At 51.4% G+C, this 27,939-nt stretch overlaps 1 protein-coding gene across 1 annotated transcript; it reads right to left on the bottom strand.

Annotated features, from left to right (window-relative positions):
- Positions 1-27,345, bottom strand: LOC109024058 (rho guanine nucleotide exchange factor 18-like). The gene is made up of 12 exons (XM_063701869.1): positions 27,261-27,345; positions 27,023-27,162; positions 26,132-26,363; positions 20,093-20,217; positions 10,203-10,462; positions 7,467-7,617; positions 6,586-6,700; positions 4,903-4,960; positions 4,192-4,236; positions 2,368-2,445; positions 492-594; positions 1-324 (listed from the first exon to the last, which is right to left on the bottom strand). Exons 1-12 carry the CDS (start codon positions 27,343-27,345, stop codon positions 1-3), a joined length of 1,716 nt encoding a protein of 571 aa, XP_063557939.1.
- Between the last annotated feature and the right edge of the window lie 594 nt (positions 27,346-27,939).

Raw genomic sequence — 27,939 nt, 5'->3', positions numbered from 1 at the left:
TTAGCCCAAGGGTCCCTGCGCCCAGGGACCGATCCCTGGTTCTCTCCAGGGAGCCGCCGAGGAGAGGGCAAAACAGAACGAGGATGCACACATCAAAAGAGACCCCAGGAGTATGATTGAAAGGACGTGAAGAAGAGAAAGTGGCTGCCCTCCAGGAGGATGGATTGGGCCACCAGACTTACCTGAGCTCAAGAAGGGTTTGCCACACAGGGGGCAGCTGGAGGGGCTGGAGAAGGTCCCTTGCAACAGCTGGTGCCCATTGACACACTCCCGCCTCTCTCGTGCATCCTGGCCCTTGTCCTTTAGATGTGCTGGGCTCTTCCCCTGGATGGGACAGAGGTGGATCTCAGGATGCCTTCTGCAGGTGCTGGCCCTCTTATATACTGTGTACCCAGCCCACCACCAGCCCCAATCACAGGGCTCCCAGGCTAAGGGCAGCATGCCAAGCTGGGGAAGGCAGAGGAGGGCCCCCGTGGCTCAGCTCCCCTTACCTTCTCCTTCTGCCTGGTCACTCGACTGCGGAGGCAGCTCAGCCTGCGCTTCACACTGGTACTCTTGTCACTCTTCTCGTTCTTGCCAGCACCGTCCTCGCTCCTGGGGACGAGAGGGAAGGTCCACTAGAGGGGGCCAGGGGCCATTCTGAGGCAGCCCTGTGGGTTGCTTCAGGAATCCACCTGCAACCTGTCTCCCTGTGGCCTCCTGGTCCTGCCTTACCCCTTCCCTGGCCCTTGACTTCCTCCTTCCCTGTCTTACTTATTCACTCAGCAAACATGAATGAATGTTTGCAAGAGCTTTGGGGACTGGGTTTACAGAGGGAAATGCAATGTGATCTCAGGTTTGAGGTCCCTCAATGCCTGGGCTGGGAATTTCAGCTCTGTTCACTTGTGATTTCTCCCTCTAATTCACGCCCCCCACCCCCACCCGGTATCTAATTGGCCTTTATTTATTTATTTAGTTAGTTTTTTTTTTTTTTTTTTTTTTTTTGAGACAGAGTCTCACTCTGTCACCCAGGCTGGAGTGCAGTGGTGCAATCTCGGCTCACTGCAGCCTCTGCTTCAGGTTCAAGCGATTCTCATGCCTTAGCCTCCCGAGTAGCTGGGACCACAGGTGTGTGCCACTGAGCCCAGCTAATTGTTTTGTATTTTTAGTAGAGGCGGGGTTTCACCATGTTGGCCAGGCTCAGGTGATCCGTCTGCTTCAGCTTCCCAAAATGCTGTGATTACAGGCATGAGCCACCAGGCCCGGCCCTAATTGGTCTTTAAATCCTGCTCATTCTTCTGTCTCCTCCCCCACCCCAAACTCCATCCCCAGGTCACTGGCATGGTTTCCTGGATTTCAGGCACACCCTCATTTAATAAATATTAGGTCAGTGACATATAAGGCAGACATGATTCCTGCTCTGGTAGGATCTATTTCCTGGGCGGAGATGCCATTCCTCCAGTCTGTGCCCCCAGATCCCAGTCCGAGTGGCTTCTGGCACTTTGTAAATATCCATAAATGTTTCTTGAATGAATGAGTGAGTGAGAGAGGGAGGGAGGAAAGGAGGGAGAGAGAGGGATTCAGGGACCTCCAGCCCTGTCTGTGGTCCTCATCCTGTCCCCATCCTATCACCAGAACTGATAATGCTCGAAGGCCCCACTGCTCTTTTTATTTTTATTTATTTATTTATTTATTTATTTATTTTGAGACAGAGTTTCACTCTGTTGCCCAGGCTGGAGTGCAAGGGCGTGATCTTGGCTCACTGCAACCTCCGCCTCCTGGGTTCAAGTGATTCTCCTGCCTCAGCCTCCTGAGTAGCTGGGATTACAGGCACCCGCCACCACATCCGGCTAATTTTTGTATTTTTAGTAGAGATTGGGTTTCACCATGTTGGCCAGGCTGGTCTTGAACTCCTGACCTCAGATGATCCACCCTCCTCGGCCTCCCAAAGTGCTGGGATTATAGGCGTGAGCCACCGCACCCAAGCCCCACTGCTGTTTCGGATGAAGTCTGAGCTCCTTCGTGTAGCTGAGGTGGTCTGGTCTCTGCTGATTTCTCCCACCTTCCCTCCTCCCAGCCCCACTCCAATGTCATTCCCTAAGCCTTCTAGTTTCTTTTTCTTTCCTTCATCCTCATCTGCACGTATTGGCAAACTCCTACTCTTCCGTCAGAACCCTGCTTACATCGTCACCTCCTCCAGGAAGTCTTCCTCTGTCCTCTCAGGGTATATGGGAGCCTCACCCCTCCCTTTCCTGCCAGCTCCCACCATTGCCCTGATGGGGGCTCCAGCTCCTGCCCCCAGCATGGGGGATCTGGCCCAAAGGACCATCTGTAAACACTTGTTCGAATCCAAGGCTGCCCTCCCCAGAAGCAGATCTGTGTACTTACTCCGACAGGAATTCAAACCAGGTCAGGTTCGAGTGGGCTCCTCCGGGGCTGGCTGACATGCAAGCCCTCTGCCGGGCCCTGCAGGATCAGAGGGGACAGATACCTGGGTCGGCAGCCTCTTCTCCCACTCACCTACCCCAGTGCTACCGAGTACAGGCATGCACCAGGTACCCCATCTAAGAGCCCACCCGTCCTTGACACTCTGGGCTTGTATATGAGACATTATGACAGGTTTTCCAGCAGAGGGCAGTAATGTGTCTTGGCTGAACAAAATCAGTGTAGCAGGAAGATTTTTTTTTCTTTTTTAATAGAGATGGGGTCTCCCTCTGTTGCCCAGGCTGGAGTGCAGTGGTACAATCACAGCTCACTGCAGCCTCGACCTCCGGGGCTTGAGCAATCCTCCCGCCTCAGTCTCCTGAGTAGCTGGGACTATAGTCATGTGCCACCATGCCTGGCTAATTTTTAATTTTTTTTTTAACCAAGTACTTAAATCTTACACAATTTTTTTTTTTGAGATGGAGTCTCGCTCTGTCACCCAGGCTGGAGTGTGGTGGTGCGATCTCGGCTCACTGCAAGCTCCGCCTCCTGGGTTCACGCCATTCTCCTGCCTCAGCCTCCTGAGTAGCTGGGACTACAGGCGCCCGCCACCACGCCCAGCTAATTTTTTGTATTTTTTAGTAGAGACGGGGTTTCACCATGTTAGTCAGGATGGTCTCAATCTCCTGACCTCGTGATCCGCCCGCCTTGGCCTCCCAAAGTGCTGGGATTACAGGTGTGAGCCACTGCGCCCAGCCCACAATTTTTTTTTTTTTAAACAGGGTTTTGCTCTGTTGCTCAGGCTGGTGTGCAGTGGCATAATCATGGCTCATGGCAGCCTTCACTGCCTGGACTCAGCCATTCTCCTGCGTCAACACCCCCACATCCCCCAGAGTAGCTGGGGACTACAGGTATGTGCCACCACGCCCAGCTAATCAAAAAAAAAAAAAATTATACAGACAGAGTCTCACTCTGTTGCCCAGGCTGGTCTCAAACTCCTGGGCTCAAACAATCCTCCCACCTCAGCCTCCCAAATTGCTGGGATCATAGGCATGAGCCACCTTGCCCAGCAAATTTTTAAATGTTTTTTGTAGAGACAGGGTCTCACTATCTTTCCCAAGCTGGTCTCAAACTCCTGGCCTCCAAATGATCCTCTCACCTTGGCCTCCCAAAGTGTTGGGATTACAGTGGTATGAGCCACCACATCCAGCTACAGGAAGATTTTGTAACAGATGGCAATGTCTTAGGCAGGAGGCACCTTCACCTGTTTGCTCCAAGGAACCCCTATGCCAGTGGCAGCCTGCTTCTCTCCAACTCTTGTCTTCTGTCCTCCTCCCTCCTCTTCTGCCCCATTTTTCTTCCCTTGAACCCAGCCTTGTCTTTTTTCTATTTTTTTGAGACAGAGTTTCACTGTGTCGCCCAGGCTGGAGTACAATGGTGCAGTCTCAGCTCACTGCAACCTCCAACTCCTGGGTTCAATCAATTCTCCTGCCTCAGCCTCCCGAGTAGCTGGGATTACAGGTGCGTGCCACCACGCCTGGATAATTTTTGTATTTTGAGTAGAGACAAGGTTTCGCCATGTTGGCCAGGCTGGTCTCGAACTCCTGACCTCAGGTGATCCGCCCGCCTCAGCCTCCCAAAGTGCTGGGATTACAGGCGTGAGCCACTGTACCCAGCCCTCACCCAGTCTTCTCTACCCCTGTTTCCCACACCTGTGCACACCCCTGCATGCTTCCTGCTTTTGTCTCCCACTTTGCTCCCCTCAAGCCTGTCCCGATTCCCACTTACCCATGGTACTGTCGAAGTTCTTGAAGCACCTGCTGGACAATCAGCCTGTGGGGGTGGAGGTGGGATTAGAACAGCCCATGGTAGCTCCAGGTTACAGACACTCTCCCCTAGACAAGCTGGGGTTGCCCAAGCAGGCCTCAGGTCCTGATGCAGACCCTACTCAAAGCCACAGTCAGCCAGGCACAGTGGCTCACGCCTGTAATCCCAGTACTTTGGGAGGCCGAGGCGGGTGGATCACCTGAGGTCAGGGGTTCAAGACCAGCCTGGCCCAACATGGTGAAACCCCGTCTCTACTAGAAATACAAAAATTAGCCGGGCGTGGTGGCGGGCGCCTGTAGTCCCAGTTACTCTGGAGGCTGAGGCAGGAGAATCAGTTGAACCCAGGGGGCAGAGGCTGCAGTGAGCTGAGATCACCCCACTGTACTCCAGCCTGGGTGACAGAGTGAGACCCTATCTCACACACACACACAAAAAAGCCACAATTGTCTCCCAAGGCTACATTTAGAACCTTTCTGAGGGGCCTGGGTCCCTCCTGCCAGGAGAAGGATGGTGGCAGAAAGAAGATGAGGTTATGGGGGGACTAGTGGGATGGTGTCTGGCCCTGGTCACTTATGGCCAGCAACACTGCACCCTGGCAGCCCTCCTCCCGCAGCCCTGACTTTGTGGCCTGTTCCCTGGGGGTCCCTCCCCCACCACGAGGCAGAAACTCACACGTGATCTGGTTCCACATGGTCTTTTTCCATGCACTCCAGCACTGGAGGTTCCAGGCCTGGAAGAAGCCCCCCATCCCAGGAAGCACAGTTGTCAGGAGCTCTGGGACAGGACCAGCCCAGCAGAGCCCTCCCGGATGCCACCCTGGGCCCCTGCAGAACTGGAGGCCATGCAGACAGGGCCTGTACTCTCAGGCAACAGAGACGAGAAGAGGACAGAGAGCCAGGGACCAACGCAGGTGTCCTCAGTGTCTCGTGAGTGCTTACAACCTACTAGATGCTTTACGTGTGTGAGATCAGCAGACTCTCCAAGTGGCCTGAAGGAGATACGCTTATTGTCCCCCCTCCCCTTTTTTTCCTTAGACACAGTCTCGCTCTGTCACCCTGGCTGGAGTGCAATGGCTCAATCTCAGCTCACTGTAACCTCCGCCTCCTGGGTTCAAGCAAGTCTCCTGTCTCAGCCTCCCGAGTAGCTGGGATTACAGGCACACACCACCATGCCCGACTAATTCTTGCGTTTTTATATTTTTAGTAGAGACGGGGTTTCACCATGTTGGCCAAGGTGGTCTCGAAATCTAGACCTCAGGTGATCCACCTGCCTCGGCCTCCCAAAGTGCTAGGATTACAGGCGTGAGCCACCGCACCAGGCCTTTTTTTTTTTTTTTTTTGAGATGGTTTCACTCTGTCATCCAGAGTGGAGTGCAGTCCTGCCATCAGAACTCACTGCAGCCTTGACCTCCTGGGTTTAAGCGATCCTCCCATCTCAGCCTCCAAAGTAGCTGGGACTACAGGTGCACACCGTCATGCCTGGCTAATTGTTTTTTGTATTTTTAGTAGAGACAAGGTTTCGCCATGTTGCCCAGGCTGGCCTCGAACTCCTGGGCTCAAGTTATTCACCTGCCTCAGCCTCCCAAAGTGCTGGGATTCCAGGTGTGAGCTGCTGCACCTCTTCTAATAAAGAAAGCCACAGAGGCTCAGAGACTTGTTATGTGTTTAGACTCCAGGTTTGTCTGATGCCAGAGAGGTGCAAGATCTCAGGATAAAAATTCAGAGATAAAGAAATAGTCAGAATGCCGGGCACGGTGGTTCGTGCCTGTAATCTCAGAACTTTGGGAGGTTGAGGCGGGCCGATCACTGGAGGCCAGGACTTTGAGACCAGCCTGGCCAACATGGCGAAACCCTGTGTCTACTAAAAATACAAAAATTAGCCGGGCATGGTAGCGGGTGCTTGTAGTCCCAGCTACTTGGGAGGCTGAGGCAGGAGAAGGGCATGAACCCGGGAGGCGGAGCTTGCAGTGAACTGAGATTGCACCACTGCACTGCAGCCTGGGCGACAGAGCAAGACTCTATCTCAAAAGAAAAAAAGAGTCATAGAGAGAAGAGAGAATCTTGGGGACAAGCTCATTGCAATGGGGCAATCTCACACTGGCTCAAGAGCTGCAGGGAGAGGAGGAGGGACAGATGCTGGAGGTCCCTTCCCCTCTCTGGCTTCCACCAGCATTCTGCTCAGTCCCTGCCCAGGGGACCCTAAGCCAGCTCCCTTCCCTTCCCTGGGGCCCATCTGGAGCCCCATCAAGGGGACCCTCCAGGATGAAGGATGAAACCCCAACAGGGTTTCACCATGTTGGCCAGGCTCCTCTTTCCCTGACTTGGTTTGAATGAAGGAGACTCCCAGGCTGGCTACCTTGAACAGGTGGAGTGGGCACTTCCAAACCCGGAGAGATTTCTGGAGAGCGGATCTCATAGAAGGACACAGGAACGGACCTTGACCTCCCTCTTTTCTTGGGGCTGTCACATTCCTGCAGGGGATTAAACATCTCGCTAAGCTGGGAAGGCAGCCTGGACTGCAGGCAGGTTCCCTGGATTGAGGGGCCCAACCCACAGCCAGGGCCACCTCCACAGAAATGGGGTGACACACTCATCCAAGCCTCAGCCTCCAGCCACTCCCCCCGGCCATAAGACATGGGTTCAGCCACCCCCTCCCCAGCCACAGGGCTGTAGTCCTGGCCGAGGAGCCTCCAGCTCTGAGCTGGAGCCCCAGGTATCAGAGCCACAGGTTCCAACAATGGCCAGGAAATTCCCCCAGGGTCCTTTGTGATCACAGCCAAAGATGTCTCAGCCACTAGCCACAGCTCCAAGCATGCATTCCTCAGGTGTGAGCTGGGATCTCAGGTCAGACACAAATTCTCCTTAGCTGCATACCCCAACCACAGACACAGCTGCCTTCTGGCGGCAGGGCTACACTCCAGGCAAAGATCCTCCAAGGCTGGCTGAAACTGCAAGATAAGACATCTCCCATCCCCTTGTCTCCAGCCCTTAGGTTGGAGTCATGGCCATGCATGGCCTGCCCCAGATGCTTACCCAGGGAAATCCCTTCAGGCCTAGGCTGGAATCCTAGGACCCAGAGACAACAGAGGCATGGGCCACACCACAGATAAGCAGCCTCCACCCCGCCATGGTGGGTAAGCGCCACCAGCCCTGGCAAGTCTCTCCTTCCAACCTATAGCACTGGTTTCTAGACCCAAAAGTGTGCTATTGTCAGGGGTGGCTGCAGGTTATACCCACCTTGCCTGAGCTCTCTGCGGGGGTCCCGCCCCCAGAGAGACACCCTTGAGTCCAGGTCTTCAGCCCTCCTCCTGGCAGGTTCAAAGCAAGGCTGGCCAGTGTTCGGGGGAGACAGGGTTCCTCATCCACAGTTGAGGCATCGAGGCTGAGCCTAGTGGAGAAGACAGGGTACTGGGGCTTCAGCAGGTCTTGCCCACCTGGCTGCTGCCGCAGGCATCCAGGGGGGCTTGAAAGAACATGCAATGGGGCCCTTCCAGGACAGGGAAGGGTGCGCAGGCCACAGAAAGGGGTCCAGACCTCCCAATATGAGAGGAGTCGGTGACAAGGGGGAGAGGACAAAGAAAGCCAGCCTGGTTAGATTTGTTGGAGCTACATTTGCATCTCAGATCATTTTTGCACAGACTGGTTTTCTCTTTCTTTTCTTCCTTCCTTTCTTCCTTCCTTCCTTTTCTTTCTTCCTTTTCTTTCTTTCTTTCTTTTTCTTTCTTTCTTTTCTTTTTTTTTTTTTTGAGACAGAGTCTCACTCTGTCATCCAGGCTAGAGTGCAGTGGCACGATCTCGGCTCACTGCAACCTCCGCCTCCCGCCTCCCGCCTCCCTCCTCCCGCCTCCCGCCTCCCGGGTTCAAGCGATTCTCCTCCCTCAGCCTCCCAAGTAGCTGGGATTACACGCACGTGCCACCATGCCCAGCTAATTTTTGTATTTTTAGTAGAGACAGGGTTTCATCACGTTAGTCTGGCTGATCTCGAACTCCTGACCTCAAGGGATCCGCCCGACTCTGCCTCCCAAAGTGCTGGGATTACAGGCGTGAGCCACTGCACCTGGCCTGAATTTCTATGTGGGATGACTTGGAAGGGGTTGAGGGACACGGGTTAGGGGTGGCTAGAGCACCCCCCGCCTCCACTATTTGGTGCTGCCACTGTGGGGTGCATGGTGTCTCACACATTTCCGTTTTGATCATAACTGCATGGGTGGCTTCATGCATATGCATGCAAGCAGTATGCAGATCACGTTTAGGCTTATATGCGTGGGTCTGATGGGTGCTGAGCATGGCAGTACTCTCAGCAGGTGTGCAAATTTAGGTTTTTGTGTGCTTGCAGTGTGCGCATGCAGTTGATTTTTTTTTCTTCCTTTTTTTTTGAGACAGAGTCTTGCTCTGTCGCCCAAGCTGGAGTGCAGTGGCATAATCTTGGCTCACTGCAACCTCCGTCTCCCGGGTTCAAGTGATTCTTGGGCCTCAGCCTACTGAGTAGCTGGGACTACAGGTGTGCACTACCACACCTGGCTAATTTTTGTATTTTTAGTAGACAGGGGTTTTTGCCATGTTGACCATGGCTGGTCTTGAACTCCTGACCTCAGGTGATTCACCCGCCTTGGCCTCCCAAAGTGCTGGGATTACAGGTGTGAGCCACCGCGCCCAGCCTCACGTGCAGTTTTCAGTTTGGGCTTGTGCTTGCATGCTCGGTCACTTGTACAGGCTCTATGTTCATGCATGTGCAAGTTAGAAGAGGGTTTTTTAGGCTGCCTCTGATGGTGCAGACGCCCCTCATGGCCCTAGAGCAGGGATCCCCAACTCCTGGGCCACAGACTGGCACTAGTCTGTGACCTTTTAGAATCCAGGCTGCAAAGCAGAAGGTGAGCGCAGGCATGTGAGCGAAGCTTCATCTGTATTTACAGCCACACCCCATTGCTCACATGACTGCCTGAGCTCCGCCTCCTGTCATATGAGTGGCAGCATTAGATTATCAAAGGAGCAGGGGCCCGGCATGGTGACTTATGCCTGTCATGTCAGTACTTGGGAGGCCAAGGCGGGAGGATCTCCTGAGGTCAGGAGTTTGAGACTAGTCTGGCCAACATGGTAAAACTCCGTCTCTACTAAAAATACAAAAAACTAGCCAGGTGTGGTGGTGTGAGCCTGTAGCCTGGGCAACAGAGTGAGATTCTGTCTCAAAAAAAAAAAAAAAATTCTCATAGGAGCGGGAACTGTATTGTGAACGGCACATGCGAGGGATCTAGGTTGCACACTCCTTATGAGAATCTAGGCTGGGTGCGGTGGCTCACACCTGTAATCCCAGCACTTTGGGAGGCCAAGGCAGGCAGGTCATGAAGTCAGGAGTTCGAGACCAGCCTGACCAACATGGTGAAACCCTGTCTCTACTAAAAATACAAACATTAGCCGGGTGTGGTGGTGCGTGCCTGTAATCCCAGCTACTCGGGAGGCTGAGGCAGGAGAATCGCTTGAACCCAGGAGGCGGAGATTGCAGTGAGCCGAGATCACACGACTGCACTCCAGCCTGGGCAATGGAGTGAGACTCCATCTCAAAAAACAAACAAACAAACAAACAAAAAAACAAGAGAATCTAGTGCCTGATGATCTGTCACTGTCTCCCATCACCCCCAGAATGGACTGTCTAGTGCAGGAAAACAAGCTCGGGGCTCCCACTGATTCTACATGATGATGAATTGTATAATTATTTCATTATGTATTACAATGTAATAATAATATAAATAAAGTGCACAATAAATGGAATGTGCTTGAATTGTCCAGAAAGTATCCCCTGTCCCCCTGGGTCCATGGAAAAATTGTCTTCCATGAAACTGGTCCCTGGTACCAAAAAGGTTGGGGACCACGGCAGGTGCAAGGGGTGGCTTGTCTTAGGAGCTGGCTCTGGCCTTCTGGACCTCTGCCCTGTCCCAGGGGTGCATTGTGGGAAGCAGGCAGCAGTGGGGAACTGACCTCCGCCAGCTCTCTGAGCAGCTCCGCGACCTTTCCCAGCTGCGCCGCCTTGACAGGTCTTGGGACCCTGCCAAGCTGGAGAAAAGAGAATCCCTTCCTGGTTCTTCACCGGTGGGGCGGCTGTCTGGGGTCTCCCCAGGCTGGCTGTGGGAAGGGGCCCCAAGGCCCAGGTCCTGCAGATACTCGCTGCCCTGAAGGGCCCCCAAATCCAGGCTGAGGTCCTCCATACTCTCGCTGAGCCGCCTGGGAAAATCATCCTCCTGTAGGTTGGGAAGGTGAGGAGGGAGAAGAAGACATTGAACAAGGGGCAGCAGAACCTGGGGTCTCTTGACCACAAGGTCCCTGCTCCCAACATCCAGACCCTGCCTGTCCCCCACCTGTCCCTCCTGGGCTCAGCGCCCTTCTCACAGCAGGTGGGATGGAATGGGAGGGAGTAGTCGCCCAGTCCCCTGTCTAACCTGGACCTTCAAGAGCCCACCCACACAAAAGGACCAGAAGTCTGGTCTTCCATGCCAGATTCCCCTGCTTCTAGCCTTGGCAAAGCACTTCTTGTCACTGAGTTTCCATCTGATTATCTCTCTTTTTTTTTTCTTTTTGGTACAGTTTCTGCTCCTGTTCCTATTTCTTTTTCCTTCCCTTCTTTTGTCCTTCACTCCCCTCTTCTCCTCCCAGTCATTCTATTTGTCATTCTGTCCAGCCAGGGCACCTGCCTTTTCTTCTTGCAAAACCTCCTCTCCCACCCGGCCCATCCTGAATCTGTCTGGTGAACTCCTATGCAACCGTCAAAACCCAGCTTGGGCATGCCCTCCAGGTTGCCTTCCTGACTCCTCAAGGTTGGTAAAGTGCCCTTCATCTGGGCTGTCAGGATCTGCAGGACAGGAATTGTCCTTTTCCAGGCATTTGTTAGGACTGTCTGCACACAGGGTTTGGTGGGTAGGTGGGCGAGTGGGCTTCCCCCATGGCTCCATGCGAGGCCAGTGCTGAGATGTGGCTGCAGGCATCCATGTGATCTCAGGCAGCCCTTGGTGGATGCTCTCAATTTGTCAGCTGCGGATCTTTGCCGGCAGGAGGCAAGGGGCCAGTGTCCACACCTGTCTTGGGATGAGGAAGGAGGAGCTACGCAGGGTTTGCCCTTTACCCAGAACTCACCCATGTTGATGTCTTTATAGATTTGGCTCCTCCCTTCTTTTTATTCCAGTGAAATACACATCACATAACATTTATCATCGTAACCTTTTTTTTTTTTTTTGAGATGGAGTCTTGCTCTGTCGCCCAGGCTGGAGTGCAGTGGTACAATGTCAGCTCACTGCAACCTCCACCTCCCGGATTCAAGTGATTCTTCTGCCTCAGCCTCCTGAGTAGCTGGGATTACAGGCACCCGCCATTATGTCCGGCTAATTTTTGTACTTTTAGTGGAGATGGCGTTTCACAATGTTGGCTGGGCTGGTCTCGAACTCCTGACCACAGGCAATTTGACTGCCTTGGCCTCCCAAAGTGCTGGGACTACAGACATGTGCCACCACTCCTGGTGAATTTTTATATATTTTTTATTAGAGACGGGGTTTCACGATGTTGGCCAGGATGGTCTTAAACTCCTAGCTTCAAGTGATCCTCCTACCTCAGCCTCCCAAAGTGTTGGGATTACAGGCATGAGCCACTGTACCCGGGCCCACATCTTAACCATTTTTCAGTGTCCAGTTCAGTATCATTAAGCACATTCCCATTGCTGTGCAACCATCACCTCCATCTATCTCCAGAACTTTCTCATCTTCCCAAACTAAAATTCTCTTCCCATGAAACACAGCCTCCTCATTCCCCTCCCCAGCCCCTGGCACCCACCTTTCTACTTTCTGTCTCCATGAATCTGACCAGGCCTGGCTTGGTGGCTCATGCCTTGGAATCCCAGCAATCTGGGAGGATCGCTTGAGCCCAGGAGTTTGAGACCCGCCTGGACAACATAACAAGACCCTATCTCTACAAAAAAATTTAAAAGTGAGCTGGGCATGGTGGGAGGCTCCTGTAGTCCCAGCTACTTGGGAGGCTGAGGTGGGAGGATCACTTGAACCTGGGAGGTCAAAGCTGAAGTGAGCTGTGATCGTGCTGTCACACTCCAGCCTGGGTGACAAAGCAAGACCGTGTCTCCAAAGAAGGAAAGAAAGAAAAAAAAAAGCGGGGTGTGGTAAATCTATGAACCCGACGAGTCCAGAGACCTCCTATGAGTGGAATCAGACAGTATTTATCCTTTTGTGTCTGGTTTATTTCACCGAGCATAACGTCCTCATGGTTCCTCCACGTTGCAGCATGTGTCAGAATTTCCTTCCTTTTTAAGGTTGAATTGTATTCCATTGTGTGGATGGATCACATTGCATTTATTCATCCATCCATCAGCGGACACCTGGGCCCTTTCCATCTGTTGGCTCTTGTGAATAATGCTGCTATCAACATCAGTGTGCAAATATCTGTGAGTCCTTGCTCTCAGTTCTTCTGGGAAGATACCCAGAAGTGGAATTGCTGGATCATATGGTAATTTTATTTTTACATTTATTATTTATTTATTTATTTATTTATTATTTTTTGAGATGGAGTCTCACTCTGTTGCCCAGGCTGGAGTGCAATGGTGCAATCTCAGCTCACTGCAAGCTCCACCTCCCGGGTTCACGCCATTCTCCTGCCTCAGCCTCCCGAGTAGCTGGGACTACAGGCGCCCGCCACTACGCCCGGCTAATTTTTTTGTATTTTTAGTAGAGACGGAGTTTCCCTGCGTTAGCCAGGATGGTCTCGATCTCCTGACCTCGTGATCCACCTGCTTTGGCCTCCCAAAGTGCTGGGATTACAGGCGTGAGCCACCGCGCCTGGCCCCTATTTTTTATTTTTTGAGACAGAGTCTTGCTCTGTCACCCAGGCTGGAGTGCAGTGGCACCATCTCAGCTCACTGCAACCTCTGCCTCCTGGGTTCAAGTGATTCTCGTGCCTCACCCTCCTGAGTAGTTGGGATTACAGGTGTGCACCACCATGCCCGGCTGATTTTTCTATTTTCAGTAGAGACACGTTTTCATCATGTTGCCGAGGCTGGTCTCAAATTCCTGATTTCAGATGATCCTCCCCTGCTCAGCCTCCGAAAGTGCTGGGGTTACAAGCGTGAGCCACTGCGCCCAAACTAATTTATTTTATTTTTTGAGACGGCATCTCGCTCTGTCTCCTGGGCTGGAGTGCAGTGGCACAATTGCATGGCAATTTTAGGTTTAACTTTCTTTCTTTTTTAAAATTGTTTTGAGATGGAGTCTCACTCTGTCGCCCAGGCTGGAGTGCAATGGCATCATATCAGCTCACTGCAACCTCTGCGTCCTGGGTTCAAACAATTCTCCTGCCTCAGCCTCCCAAGTAGCTGGAATTACAGGCGCCTGCCACAATGCCCGGCTAATTTTTGTATTTTTAGTAGAGACAGAGTTTCACCATCTTGGCCAGGCTGCTCTTGAACTCCTGACCTCATGATTCACCTGCCTCGGCCTCCCAAAGGGCTGGGATTACAGGCATGAGCCACCGTGCCCAGCCAATTTTAGGTTTAACTTTCCTTTCTTTCTTTCCTTTTTTTTTTTTTTTTTCCTGAGACGGAGTTTCACTCTTGTTGCCTAGGCTGGAGTGCAATGGCGCGATCTCGGCTCACTGCAACCTCTGCCTCCTGGGTTCAAGCGATTCTCCTGCCTCAGCCTCCCGAGTAGCTGGGATTACAGGCATGTGCCACCACGCCCAGCTAATTTCGTATTTTTAGTAGAGATAGGTTTTCTCCATGTTGCCCAGGCTGGTCTCGAACCCCCGAACTCAGATGATCCACCCGCCTCGGCCTCCCAAAGTGCTGGGATTACAGGTGTGAGTCACTGCACCCACCTAATTTTGTATTTTTAGTAGAGACACGGTTTCACCATCTTGGCCAGGCTGCTCTTGAACTCCTGACCTCATGATTCACCCGCCTCGGCCTCCCAAAGTGCTGGGATTACGGGCATGAGCCGCCGCGCCTGGTCAATTTTAGGTTTAACTTCCTAAGGACTCACTCTGCTGTTTCCACAGCCTGCCTTCTTGAATCTCTCCTTTGTGGCCACCGTCCTCATTTCCCTCCCTCCTCCCTGCTGACTCCTCCTCTGCGTCCTCTTCCTCCCTCTGCCTTTTGATCACCAGGGTCCCTCTTTTTCAGTCTCTTTCTAAAGAGCCACAGCTCTAGCTCTGGCTGGCCCTCATGTGACTTGGGCAGCAGCCTCCTTTCAAATTCCCACTTACCCCCCAAATGGCTCCATTCCTACCCCCAGTGCCTGGACAACCTCCTACTGTCTTTTCTGTCGCGGCCTCCAAAGCTTTTTTTGTGTCTCTGGTTTTCATCCTCCTGTAAATATAAACACGTCAGGACAGCCTCTTGGCCTGGCTGAGCCTCCCTCTTTCTCCTGCATCTGGCCTCCCTCAGAGGAGGCAGAGGTGGGAGCCAGGCCAGAGATGGGGGTGGAGCTGGGAAGTGGGGAGCCAGGCAGTACAGGCTGTTCCAGCTCCCACTGGTAGGTACATTGAGGGAGGGAGAGAGGGGGTGTCTCATCTTTTATTTTGGAGCTTGCACCTTTGTTCTGACATATCTTGGGCAAGAAAAGATGAGAGCCAGCCCAGTGGGGGTCTTTCCAGGTATCTAAGTAAGCATCGTACGCTGCCCTGCTGGCCCTGACACCCCAGAGAGGATGCTATAAATCCAGGCTCCTGTTCCCTAGACCTGGGGGAGCCTTGGGGGATGGGATCCCCCATCAAATCCAGAGGCAAAACAGCCCAGGGTTCCCCACTCTTCAGAAAGGCTCACCACATACAGTTTTTCATAGTACATGAATACATGCTTATTTTTAAAATGTAAATAGTTATTGATCTTGTTGTCTGTTGGAAAAACATAACACACCAAAGCATAATGTGTCCCTGGTCCCATTTTGTCATGTAAAAAAGTGGCTTGATTTCAAACAAAATGGCAAGTAAATCACAGAGCAGATAGTCTTTTTTTCTCCTTCCTTCCTTCCTTCCTTCCTTTCTCTTTCTTTCTTTCCTTTCTTCCTTCTTTCCAGGTCTGCACTACCATGCCCAGCTTTTATATATATATATATATTTTTTTTTATTTTATTTTTTGAGATGGAGTTTCGCTCTTGTTGCCTAGGCTGGAGTGCAATGGTGCGATCTTGGTTCACTGCAACCTCTGCCTCCTGGGTTCAAGTGATTCTCCTGCCTCAGTCTCCCGAGTAGCTGGGATTACAGGTATCCACCACCACGCCTGGCTAATTTTTTTATTTTTAGTAGAGACGGGTTTTACCATGTTGGCCAGACTGGTCTCGAACTCCTGACCTCAGGTGATCTGCCTGCCTCAGCCTCCCAAAGTGCTGGGATTACAGGCGTGAGTCACCACGCCCAGCCCCAGCTAGTATTTTTTTATTTTTTGTAGAGACAGAGTCTTGTTATGTTGCCCAGGCTGGTCTTGAAATCCTGGGCTAAAGTGACCCTCCCACCTCGGCCTCCCAAAGTGCTGGAATTATAGACATGAGCCACCGTGCCTCACAGGGCAGATGGTTTTCAAATGGGTAGAAAGACCTCATTGGGTAGAAAGACCTCAGTCAAGGTTTGCATACTGCTATGGTAACTGTTGTTAGCTTAGCATGACCTCGATCAAGTACCTAAAGCTCTCTGAGCCTCAGTTTTTTCCATCTCTAAAATGGGCATATTGCCACCTACTTGTAGGATTGTGTTGTGCAGGTGAAATGAGATGCTTGGGCAATGCAAACCTCGGCGGATGGAATAATATATTGCTGTTTTTGAATTTCAGGAGTCAGGGGGCCAGGGCCGTGGCTCACACCTGTAATCCCAGTGCTTTGGGAGGTTAAAGTAGGAGGATCAGTTGAGACTAGGGGTTTGAGACCAGCCCGGGCAGCATAGCGAAATCCCATCTTTAAAAAAAAAAAAACTAGCCGGATGTGGTGGCGTGCACCTGTAGTCCCAGCTACTCTGGAAACTGAGGTGGGAGGGTTGCTTGAGTTCAGGAGGCAGAGGTTGCAGTGAGCTATGATCACACCACTGCACTCCAACCTGGGTGACAGAGAAGACCCCGTCTCTACAAATAAATAATTAAATTACATAAAATAAATAAATTTCAGGAGTCAGGACCCTTCCTCTGAGCAAGCCTCTGACAACCCCAAATAGAATCACACAGTCTCCCCCATCCTCATGGAGCTAATTGGAGAAGATAGACGATTAAGCCAAACCGTTATAGTCAAGAATGATAGAAGGTTCCAACCAGCAGGCTGGGGAAGATCTGAGGGGGAACAGATTACACTCTCCAAAGAGTATCAGGGAGGGCTTCCTAGAGGAAATGGCAGCAAGTGAAGGTCTGAGGACTGAGTAGGAGCTGGCTAGGCAGATACTGCAGGTAAGCACATTACAGGCAGTGAAAGAACAGGACATCCAGAAGTCTGCAGGCTGGAGAGCTCTTGGCGCCTTTAAGCAAATGGCAAATGTTCCTATGGCTGAGGTGTGGACAGTTGGGGAACACGAGTCTGGTTGGCCAAAGCATGGATTTAATCTGGAAGTTTCCAATAGTGGTGGTAGGGAGGGCAGTGATTGGCTTTCAGAAAGATTATTCAGCTTGCTGGCTGGGCGCGGTGGCTCACGCCTGTAATCCCAGCACTTCAGGAGGCCTGAGGCGGGTGGATCACATGAGTCCAGGAGTTTGAGAACAGCCTGGCCAACATGGCAAAACCCCATCTCTTCTAAAAATACAAAAATTAGCTGGACGTGGTGGTGGGTACCTTTAATCTCAGCTACTCAGGAGGCTGAGGCATAAGAATCTCTTGAACCCGGGAGGCAGAGGTTGCAGTGAGCTGAGATTGTGCCACTGCACTCCAGCCTGGGTGATGGAGTGAGACCCTGTCTCAAAAAAAAATACATATATGTTCAGCTTGCAGAGCAGAGATGGGCTTGGATGGGGCCAAGATGCAGGCAGGTGGCCCAGCCAGGACACCCGTGCAGATTACCTGGGGGAGCCATGACGGGGACCACCACCAGGGAAGGGGAAGGAGGGTGCAATGCACAGAAATGGAGGGTCCTTGGGGTTCAAAATTCACAGGACTTGGTGCCTGATGGGAGAGGAAGGGACAAGGAAGGTGCCCTGGTCTCCAGCTCTGATGACCAAGTCGATGATGAGAATAGAGACTCAGGAAGAGGGGGCAGATTTGCCAGCGGGTGGGGGCACAGCCTTGCTGCCTACTCACAGGCCTGCCTGCTTCCCCAGAGCCCACCGTTACCCCATTGCCATGTTACCCGTCCAACTGCCTGCATCCCATGGTTCTCTTTCAAAGAGGTCCAGATCCCAGGGAGGGCGCAGGGCTAAACTCCAGTCCTGGTTCTGTGATCCTTTACCCGGGACCTTCCATGACATCTGGACTAATTCCTTCACTGCTTGCATCTCAGTGTCTTTTTTCCTCATTCTGTCACCGAGGCTGGAGTGCAATGGTGTGATCTTGGCTCACTGCAATCCCCACCTCCTGGGTTCAAGCGATTCTCTTGCCCCGGTCTCCCGAGTAGTTGGGACTACAGGTGCACGCCTCCATGCCCAGCTAATTTTTGTATTTTTAGTAGAGACGGGGTTTCACCCCGTTGCTCAGGCTGGCCTGTGCTGGGCATGTTGCCCAGACTGGTCTCAAACTCCTGACCTCAAGTGATCTGCCCGCCTTGGCCTCCCAAAGTGCTGTGATTACAGGCACGAGCCACCGTGCCCAGCCCCTCAGTGTCCTCTTCCATAAAATGACAAGCCTGGGTACATGGAATGCCCTTTATGGCTTAACCGTAACAGATCCTCCTTCCTTAGTGTAGCGGATGTTGTGGAAAACCACTCAGATCCCCCGAGGCTGTGGGAGAAGGAACTGTCAGTTCTCAGCCCCCTTCCTGGGCAGCCCATCAGCAATGGTTGATTGACAAGGGGATATAAAAGCTTGCCCATTTCAGCCCAACTCCGTCTGAGTCTGCTTCCTGGAGACCCAACACACACCACCTGACTGTCTTGGTCCCTGGTGGAGCTGGAGCTGAACTATATGTTTATGAGACCTCTCCCTGGCCCCTGCCCTCTCAAGGATGCACCTCCCAGATGCCACATCTTCCACCCCAGGAGACCTTCCCTGAAGCAGCCTGGAGGCTGTCACCAAGACCTTTGCCACGACCTCAGTCCCAGCCACACACCATTAGGGCTTGATGTTAACTGTGCCCCAACTCCACCCAGGGACCTCAAGCTTTCAGGGTCTTTCTTTTGAGACTGGAGCCTGGGGGCTGGCCTACCCCACAGGCCCCTGACATAAGCGCTTAGAGAAAGTGTGATGAGAGCAGAGGGTATGGACGCAGGCTGCAGAGTCAGAATGGGCTTGAATCCCAACTCTGCCATGATGGGAACTTAGGCAAGTCAGTCTACCTTTCTAGGCTGTATTTGGTTTTAGTCAGCCTTCCTTCCTTCCTTCCTTCCTTCCTTCCTTCCTTCTTTCCTTTCCTTCCTTCCCTCCTTCCTTTCCTTCCTTCCCTCTCATCCTTCTTCTCATCTATCCATTCACCCATCCATTATCCATCCATCCTTCCTTCATTCTTTCATTTATCCATCCTCCTTCCTTCCATCAACCCATCCATCCATCTTCCTTCCTTCCACTCACCCTTCTTCTCATCCATCCATTCATCCATCCATTACCCATCCATCTTTCCTTCATTCTTTCATTTATCCATCCTCCTTCCTTTCATCCACCCATCTTCCTTCCTTCCTTCCTCTCACCCTTCTACTCATCCATCCTTTCACCCACCCATTATTTATCTATCCTTCCTTCATTCTTTTATTTATCCATCCTCCTTCCTTCCATCAACCCATCCATCCCCCTTCCTTCCTTTCTTCCTTTTTTCCTTCCTTTTCACTCACCCTTCTTCTCATCCATCCATTCACCCACCCATTATCCATCCATCCTTCCTTCATTCTTTCATTCATCCATCCTCCTTCCTTTCATCAATCTAGCCATCTTCCTTCCTTTCACCCATCCATCTTTCTTCCTTCCTTCCTTCCACTCACCTTTCTTCTCATCCATCCACTCACCCATCCATTATCCATCCATCCTTCCTTCATTCTTTCATTCATCCATCCTCTTTCCTTTCATCCATCCATCTTCCTTCCTTCCTTCTTTCGTTTTATTCATCAATCATTCATGTATCCATCCACCCACATTTCTCATCTTTCTTCCTTCCTTCCATTCACCCACCTTTCTACTCTTTCATTCATCAACCATCTCTCCTTCCTTCCTTTAATCCACCCACCCTTCTACGCATCCATCCATACTTCCTTCTTTCCTTCCTTCCTTCATCCATCCTTCCTTCCATCAGTCCATCTATCTATCCATCTAGCTTTCTTCTTTTTATTCACCCATCATCCATTTATCCATTCACCCACACTTCTACCCATCTTTCCTCCCTTCCTTCTAGTCATCCGTCATCCATTCATCCACCCAACCACCCTTCTATCATCCACGTATCCATCCATCCATCCGTCCATCCTTCTGCTCATCTTTCCTTGATTTCCTCTTTCCTTCCATCTATCCATCCATCTATCCAGACATCCACCCACCCATCCATCTATCCATCCATCCATTCATCCCTCCATTGCTCCTTTCCTCCCTCTTCTTATTTCAGAACAGATTCTGGTTTCCTCATAGGTAAAACAGGATAATAATGACTTTGCAAGTTTCGATGAGGATTCCCTGAGATAATGTACACAAAGTGCCTGGTAAAATGCAGGTGCTAAACAAAGTGTACTTGCTGCCACTGTCGTCATCAGCTCCTGCCCGTTTCAGCAGTCAGACACCTGCCTGATCATCCCCCATGGCAGAGAAGAAGTCTGAGTTCTCAGGTTTCCAGGATCCACTGCTGCTCTTGGTGGCTGAAGCCACAGCTCCAGAGTCAAAAGGCTGGACACATGACTTGGGCCCAGAGCCTGTGGAGAAAGGAGGGACAAGGTGTCAGGGATAAGCTGGGAGTGCTGAGGAAGCCAGGACCTGGATTCTGCATCTGTTGCTGGTCACCCTGGACCTCAGTTTTCTCATCTATAAAATGAGTTGGTGAGGGGAGGGGGAAGATGGTCTCAATGATTTTGAAGCCAACATACGTGTCACCTCTTCCCCATCCCAAGCCTATGGCAGACATTGCTAGTCAATCACGAGGCAATTTCCTTCTTAGCCATTTGCCCCCTCAGGATTCTTCCCAACACACCAGTTCCAACAGCCATCACCAGGTGATCCAAGTTGGCTTATGTATGAAATCAATTTGTTATGCCTGCTCTAGGAAAAAGCCCTCAGTTGATCAATGATGCTAATGGTCCCGTAGACCAAATGCAAGTACCCAATGCCCACATTGTTTTTCCTTCTCCTCCTCCTCTTCCTCCTCCTCCACCTCCTTCCTTCTTCTTCCTCCTTCTCCTTCTTCCTCTTCTTCTTCTCCTTCTTCCTTCTTCCTTTCTTCTTTCTTCCTTCTTCTTCCTTCTTCCTCTTCCTCTTGTCTTCTTCTTCCTCTTCTTCCTCTTCCTCTTCTCCTTCTCCTTCTTCTTCTTCTCCTTTCTTCTTCTTCTTCTTCCTCTTCCTCTTCTTGTCTTCTTCTTCCTCTCCTTCTCCTTCTCCTTCTTCTTCTTTCTTCTTCTTCTTCCTCTTCTTCTTCTTCGACAGAGTCTTGCTCTGTTGCCCCCAAGCTGGAGTGCAGTGGCGCGATCTTAGCTCACCACAACCTCCGCCTCCCGAGTTCAAGCCATTCTCCTGCCTCAGCCTCCTGAGTAGCTGGGATTACAGGTGCACACCACTGCACCTGGCTAACTTTGTGTGATTAGTAGAGTCGGGTTTTCACCATGTTGGCCAGGCTAGTCTAGAACTCCTGACCTCAGGTGATCCGCATGCCTCGGCCTCCCAAAGTGTAGGGATTACAGGTGTGAGCCACGGCGCCCAGCCAGTGCTTTATTTGTTTTAGGGCTGAATAATATTCAATTGCATGGAGATACCACATTTCGTGTATCCATTGATCTGTTGATGGACATTTGGGTCGTTTTCACCATTTGGTTATTTCAAACCATGCTGCCATGAACAATTGCATACGGATGTACGCAATTGCACGGATGTGTGTTTTCCATTGTCTTGGGTCGTTACCTAGGAAGGGAATTGCTGAAGTACATGCTAATCTATGCTTAGCTTTTTGAGGAACCGCTGTTATGCAATCTCTTTTTTGAGATAGAGCCTCGCTCTGTTGCCCAGGCTGGAGTGCAGTGGCGCCATCTTGGCTCACTGCAACCTCCACCTCCGGGATTTGAGTGATTCTCCTGCCTCAGCCTGTTGAGTAGCTGGGATTACACGTATGCACCACCACACCTGGCTAATTTTTTTTATTTTTAGTAGAGACGGGGGTCTTGCTATGTTGGCCAGGCTGGTCCGGAACTCCTGAGCTCAGGCAATCCCCCCGCCTTGGCCTCCCAAAGTGCTGGGATTACAGGCATGAGCCATTGCACCTGGCCTAAAACCATTGAATTGTATGCTTTAAATGGGTGAAGTATATGGTAGCTCAATAAAGCTGTTCCTAAAAAGTTTTTTGTTGGAGCCTCTTGCAGAGCTTTGGATGGGGCAGGTGCACATGGGGCCTGAAGCTTCAGTTTCCATTGCTTCAAGGTAAATTTGCCACCTGATGCCACCTGTATTCACAGATGAGTGGCTGGACAGTAACGGGCAATGCCAGGGTTTCCACCATCACTGCTTTCCAGGTTGCCCTCCCGGGCTGGTTGGAGGGACTCTGTTCAGCTGCTGTTGTTAAGCTTTGCATCTGTTCTCTTCCCCACCCAGAAGCAGAAGCAGCATATATGACTCACAGAAACGAAACAAGCAGGCTGTGAAGGAGGAGGAAAGCCAGATGTGGGGGAGGGTCCTGGAGGTTGGTGGGAGCTTGGGAGGGGAAAGGCAGTCCCATTCCTCAGCCAGCTCCCCTTGGGGCTGGAGGAGAGCCTGCAGGGTTGGCTTGCTTCACTGGACAGGATCCCTGTGGAGGCCTGAGGCCTCCTGTAGCCTGCACAACCTCATGCCCTGTATCTGTGAACCCTGAAGGTCTGGGATCCAAAGATCAAAGGTGAAAGGCCAGGGTTGGCCGGGCCCAGTGGCTCACACCTGTAATCCCAGCACTTTGGGAGGCCGAGGCAGGCGGATCACTTGAGGTGAGGAGTTTGAGACTAGCCTGACCAACATGGCGAAACCTAGTCTCTACTGAAAATACAAATATTAGCTGGGCATGGTGGCATGTGCTTATAATTCCAGCTACTAGGGAGGCTGACACATGAGAATCTCTTCAGCCAGGGAAGGGCAGGATGCAGTGAACTGAGATTGTGCCACTGCACTCCAGCCTGGGTGACAGAGTGAGACTCTGTCTCAAAGAAAAAAAAAAAAAAAAAAAAGGAAAAGAATGAAAAAAGAAAAGAAAGAAATTCCAGGGTTGTGTGATTGTGCATGTTTTGTTGTTGTTGTTGTTGTTGTTGTTGTTTTGTTCAAGAGAGTCTTGCTCTGTCACCCAGGCTGGAGTGGTTCGATCTGGGCTCACTGCAATCTCCACCTCCTGGGTACAAGCGATTCTCCTGTCTCAGACTTCTGAGTAGCTGGGACCACCGATGTGTACCACCACGTCCAGCTAATTTTTGCATTTTTAGTTGAAATGGGGTTTCACCATGTTGGCTAGGCTAGTCTCGAACTCCTGGTCTCATATGATCCTCCCACCTCGGCCTCCCAAAGTGCTGGGATTACAGGCATGAGCCACTGTGCCTGGCTGAGTTTTGTTTTTATAGGGAAGCTTCTGACCAAGGAACAGGTTGAGCTTGACCTGATGATGAACTCAACTGTGATCCTAGTTCCCAATGACTGACTCAACTCTGATCCTAGTTTTACAGATTGAACTCCAATCTTTGTGTCACAGACTGAGCCATGATCCTGGTGTCATATACTGAGCCTTGATCCTGATATCACAGACTGAACTTCATCTGGCTGTCATTGGTTGAGCATTCATTCTTGTATCATAGAATGAACCCCCCTCCTAGTGTCATAGACTAAGCCTTTATCCTGGTGTCATATATTGATCCCTGATCCTAGTGTCATAGGCTAAGCCCTAATCCTGGTGTCATAGTTTAGCTCTTATCCTGGTATCACAGACTGAGCCCCAATCCTGGTGTCATAGACTGAATCTTGATCTGGCTTCATAGACTGAGCTCCAATCCTGGTGTCATAGGCTGTGTCCTGATTCCAATATTATGAGCTAAGCCCTAATCCCAGTGTCATAGACTGAGCTCTGTCAATTACCAACCACAATTGCCCCAAACGATTGCCAATCACATTTGTCACTGACCCTCAGCTACCAGTCTCTCCCCTGTAGTCCATCTTCTGTCCTGGAGTTGGTGTGTCCTTTTGATATGACCCTCTGATGGTCACTCCCCTTCTACTGACCCCCACCCCTATAGACTCCAGTCCCCTTAGAATGACATTCAGAGCCCTCCTCAGCCTGTCCTCTTATCTCCCTGTCATACACATGTACACCCAACTCACCATTCTCCTGGTATCTCTGTGCTGTTCCTACCACTCTTCCTGCCTGGCAACTGAGGGCTCTGTCTCAGATCCTCTGCAGACAATTTTAGCCATAGGACTTTGGATTGCTCTGCCTAGCTCTTTATAGAAAAGGTTTGCTGATCCATGCTCTAGAGCATGAGGTCTGTGAGGGCAGTGACTATATCTGATCCACTTTTACATCCCCAAGCTCCAAGAGGTAAAATCTTGTATCAATCACTTTCTATATGTCTGGCTTAGTGCTAAGCCCATCATGTACTTTTCACTCTTCTATACTCACAGCAACTCTGAGTCCTCATTTTATAGAAAGGGAAACTGAGGTTTAGAGAGGTGCACTGACTTTACCAAGGCCATACCAATCTGGTATGAGGTAGAGCTGGGAGTCAAATTCAGGTATTTCTGAATTCAAAAAAGAGCTCCCAATCACCAGGCTATCCTGTGCTGTGTTGGGTTGGGCACAGAGTCAGTGCCCATATATTTGGATAAATGGGTAGATAAATGGATAGATGGCTGGATGGATGGATGGATGGATGGGTGAGTGGATGGTTGAATGGATGGGTGGATGTGTGGAAGGATGGATGGATGGATGAATGAGTGGATAGACAGATGGGTGAATGGTTGGATAGGTAGATGGATGGATAGGTGGATGGATGAATGGTTGGATAGGTAGATGGATGGATAGGTGGATGGATGAATGAGTAGATAATTGGATGTATGAGTGGATGGGTGGATGGATAGGTAGATGGATGAATGGACATTGAATGGATGGATGGTTGGATGGATGGAAGAGTGGATGGATGGATGGATGGATGAATAGATCGAAGAATGGGTGGACGGGTGGATGGATGGATGGATGGATGGATGGATGGAAGGATGGATGGTTGAAGAGTTGGCTGATTGGATGGATGGATGGATGGATGGATGGATGGATGGATGGATGGATGCATGGATGGATGCATGGAAGGATGGATGGTTGAAGAGTTGGCTGATTGGCTGGTTGGCTGGATAGATAGTTGGATGGCTGCATGGTTGCAGGGATGAATGGGTAGATAGTGGGATGAATAGGTTATATGGCAGTGTCCAGAGGCAGCGATGCATTACACTCAGGAGATGGCATTCTTAGGGGGTGAGGAAGCAGATATAGAAGGAAGAGGGACAGAATTGTGGCAGAAGAGCCACACAGGAAGGAAACCAAGGTGAGCAAGGCACAGACTGCACTCATCAGACATGCACCAATAGATTGAGGAATGAATGAAAAAGCATGAGCAGAATGGGTAATGGGGGCAGTTGATGGGGAAGGGGCACTGGGACCCTTCACTGAAGGTCTCAGTTCTCCTCTCTCAAGCCTTACTTGCCACCCCAAGTCCAATCCCACCCTTTCCCCAGGAAATTCCTATTAGGTGCCCAGACAGTCAATTCCAGAGCTTAAGAGGGTGAAAAAAAGGCCATTCTTCCCTGCTTTCCAAGGCTAATGACAGGAGACATGCTGTAAGGGAGTCACTCTCCCAGGGGAGCTAAGCCAGAGGAGAAATGAGGCCTCAGGGAAAGGGGCTCTGTTGGGGATGCACCCTGCTCCCCACCCCCATGCTTCTCTCCAAGGAGCTGTCCATCAGCCTGGATTCAGTCCCAGGCAGCCTCCTCCACTATCAGCCCCCGCAGCATCAGCCATAAAAGGGTTTAAGAGTCACTGTCAGTTCCCACAGCTCACTCCCCCACCTGCTAGCATATAAATCCCAGCCTCAACTGCCTGGGCAGGGAGACAGGGTGAGCTGAGCAGCCACAAGAGGGGCAGAACTTCTTAGGGACCTGGGTCACAGGCGGACACTTTGGTAATCCATGGCAGATACACTGATTCTTCAGGATCGCCATCCACCGTTGGATCTAAAACCCCTCCCCAGGCACTCCAGCTGCCCACATTGGCAGCTTTGTTCATCAGTCAGAACACATCAAAGTGGCCTCACACAGAATCGGCTTCAAACCCCGGTTCCTCCAGCATATACTTGCTGTGTGACCTTGAGCAAGTCGCTCAACCTCTCTGAGCCCAACTTCATGAGAGCTCAACAGCCACCAACAACTTCTATCCTGATGATTACTCTTCTATTGCATCCCAGTTCCCAGGCCATCCTCTCTCCCCAGCCCTTGGGTCCCCTGGCACTCCCATCTGCTCCCTGACCCCGGCACAGTGCCTGGTACACAATGAGCCTTCAAGGAGGGTCAGTGGAATGAATGAGCTAATGAATCTTCACATTGGCCCCCTCTTTCATGAAAACTCACTGCTACCTTGAACAAGTACGTGGCTCATGCAGGTGATGGTGGCTGTGACTAACAAGTCATGCAGACTAAGCGATGCGGCTGGCCTGACCAGGAGGCGCTCATATGGGCAGCGGGGAACCGGGGACAAGAAAACCCATGAGGCAATGAGTGCATGACCAGCTCTTATGATATTGTCCAGCACTCTCCTCTCATGCCCTGCGTACCAGGACATCATCTGGTCATCTTCAATGGCTAAACTCTTGAGCATTAAGAAGTGTCTCTTTGATGGCTGGGTGCGCTGGCTCACACCTATAATCCCAGCACTTTGGGAGGCTGAGGCAGGTGGATCACCTGCGGTCAGGAGTTCAAGACCAGCCTGGTCAACATGGTGAAACCCCGTCTCTACGAAAAATATATAAATTAGCCGGGTGTGGTGGGGGGCACCTGTAATTCCAGCTACCCGAAAGGCTGAGGCAGGAGAATCAATTGAAACCTGGAGGCGGAGTTTGCAGTAGTGAGCTGAGATCGCGCCACTGCACTCCAGCCTCAGCGACCGAATAAGACTCGGTCTCAGAAAAAAAAAAAAAAAAAAGAAAAAGTGTCTCTCTTTGCAACAACAGTTCACTCAGGCCTTTGATGACATAATAAAGGCTGTTATCAGTCCCCAGAGAGGTCACCTGAGGCCTGGGGACCCTGGGGGTTGAGAGAGAGGGCACCAGCCGATGTATGTATGTGTGTTGGAGGGAGGTGTATGCCCCAGAGCCTCTAATCCCCCCGTTTTTGTTTCTGCCCTGAGCCTCCTGTCCTGCAGCTGGGCCAGAAACCAACAGCATCTGGGACCCCCAGGAAATCGCTGGGCTGCCCCTAAGGAGTTCAGCGGCTGAGTTAAGAGGGCGGACTTTCTTTCTGCAAATTTACCGCCCGAGACAAATTCCTGGCCAAGTCGTGGGAGACATTTCCTCTGAAACAAGAGGGACCCCACAAGTCTGTGATAATTCCAGGGGGCCCTGGAGAATCAGGGGTCATGGAATCCAGGGCCGATGCCAGCGGAGTCTGTACTGCAGCCAAGAAAAAGCTCGAAGGGGGATGGCGGGCAGGCTGTCCTGGGATCCCCACCTGGGTGGATGGCTCCCGCTGGTCACTGCCAGCTGCTTACCTCTCTTGAAGGCCCACCGCTTCAGCCACAGCTTGGAGAAGGCCGGCCAGGAGTGGTTGAGCACCGAGTCAGCCATGGGGGCCATGCGTGCGTGTGAGAGCTTGAGTGTGAGCTGGGCTGGGAATCCCTGCCAGGATGAGGCTGCCAGTAAGAGAGGCGGAGACTGCCTCCAAGGTCTGCCAGATACATCAGCTGATAGAAGCCTGGGGCTTCAGCAGGGGGGCTGGGGTTTCCAGCTCAGGGGCCCAGGGACCCCTGGTTTGAGGAGAGAAGCCAAGCCCTTTAGCACCCTCTGTCCCTTAAACCCAGTCTTACAGGCCTCTTACCCTGGCTGGACAAGACAATCTTAGGGAAATACAAGTACAAACTGGGTCCCTCGGGGAGCCTGGGTGTGCATGGATGTCTGAGTGTTTGTGTGTGTGTGCATGCCATCGTCTTGGTGGGTTTGATGATGCATTTCCATGTTGTGTAGAGAGCACGTGCTTTTGGGTTTGTGATTCTGTGTTTCAGGGTGAGTTCTGAACATCAGCTTGTCAATGTGGGGGTGTATTTGATTATCTAGATAGTTTTAAAAGTGTCTCTGTGATTGTCTCTGTGTGTGTGTGTGGTGTGTGTGTGTGTGTGTGTGTGTGTGAGAAGCCCATTGGTATCCGTGAGGTCAGATTTACCTACATGACTC

Source organism: Gorilla gorilla, chromosome 20 (assembly GCF_029281585.2).
Source record: "Gorilla gorilla gorilla isolate KB3781 chromosome 20, NHGRI_mGorGor1-v2.1_pri, whole genome shotgun sequence".
NCBI classification, from domain to species: Eukaryota; Metazoa; Chordata; class Mammalia; order Primates; family Hominidae; genus Gorilla; species Gorilla gorilla.
This window is presented reverse-complemented; position numbering and strand designations above follow the sequence as displayed.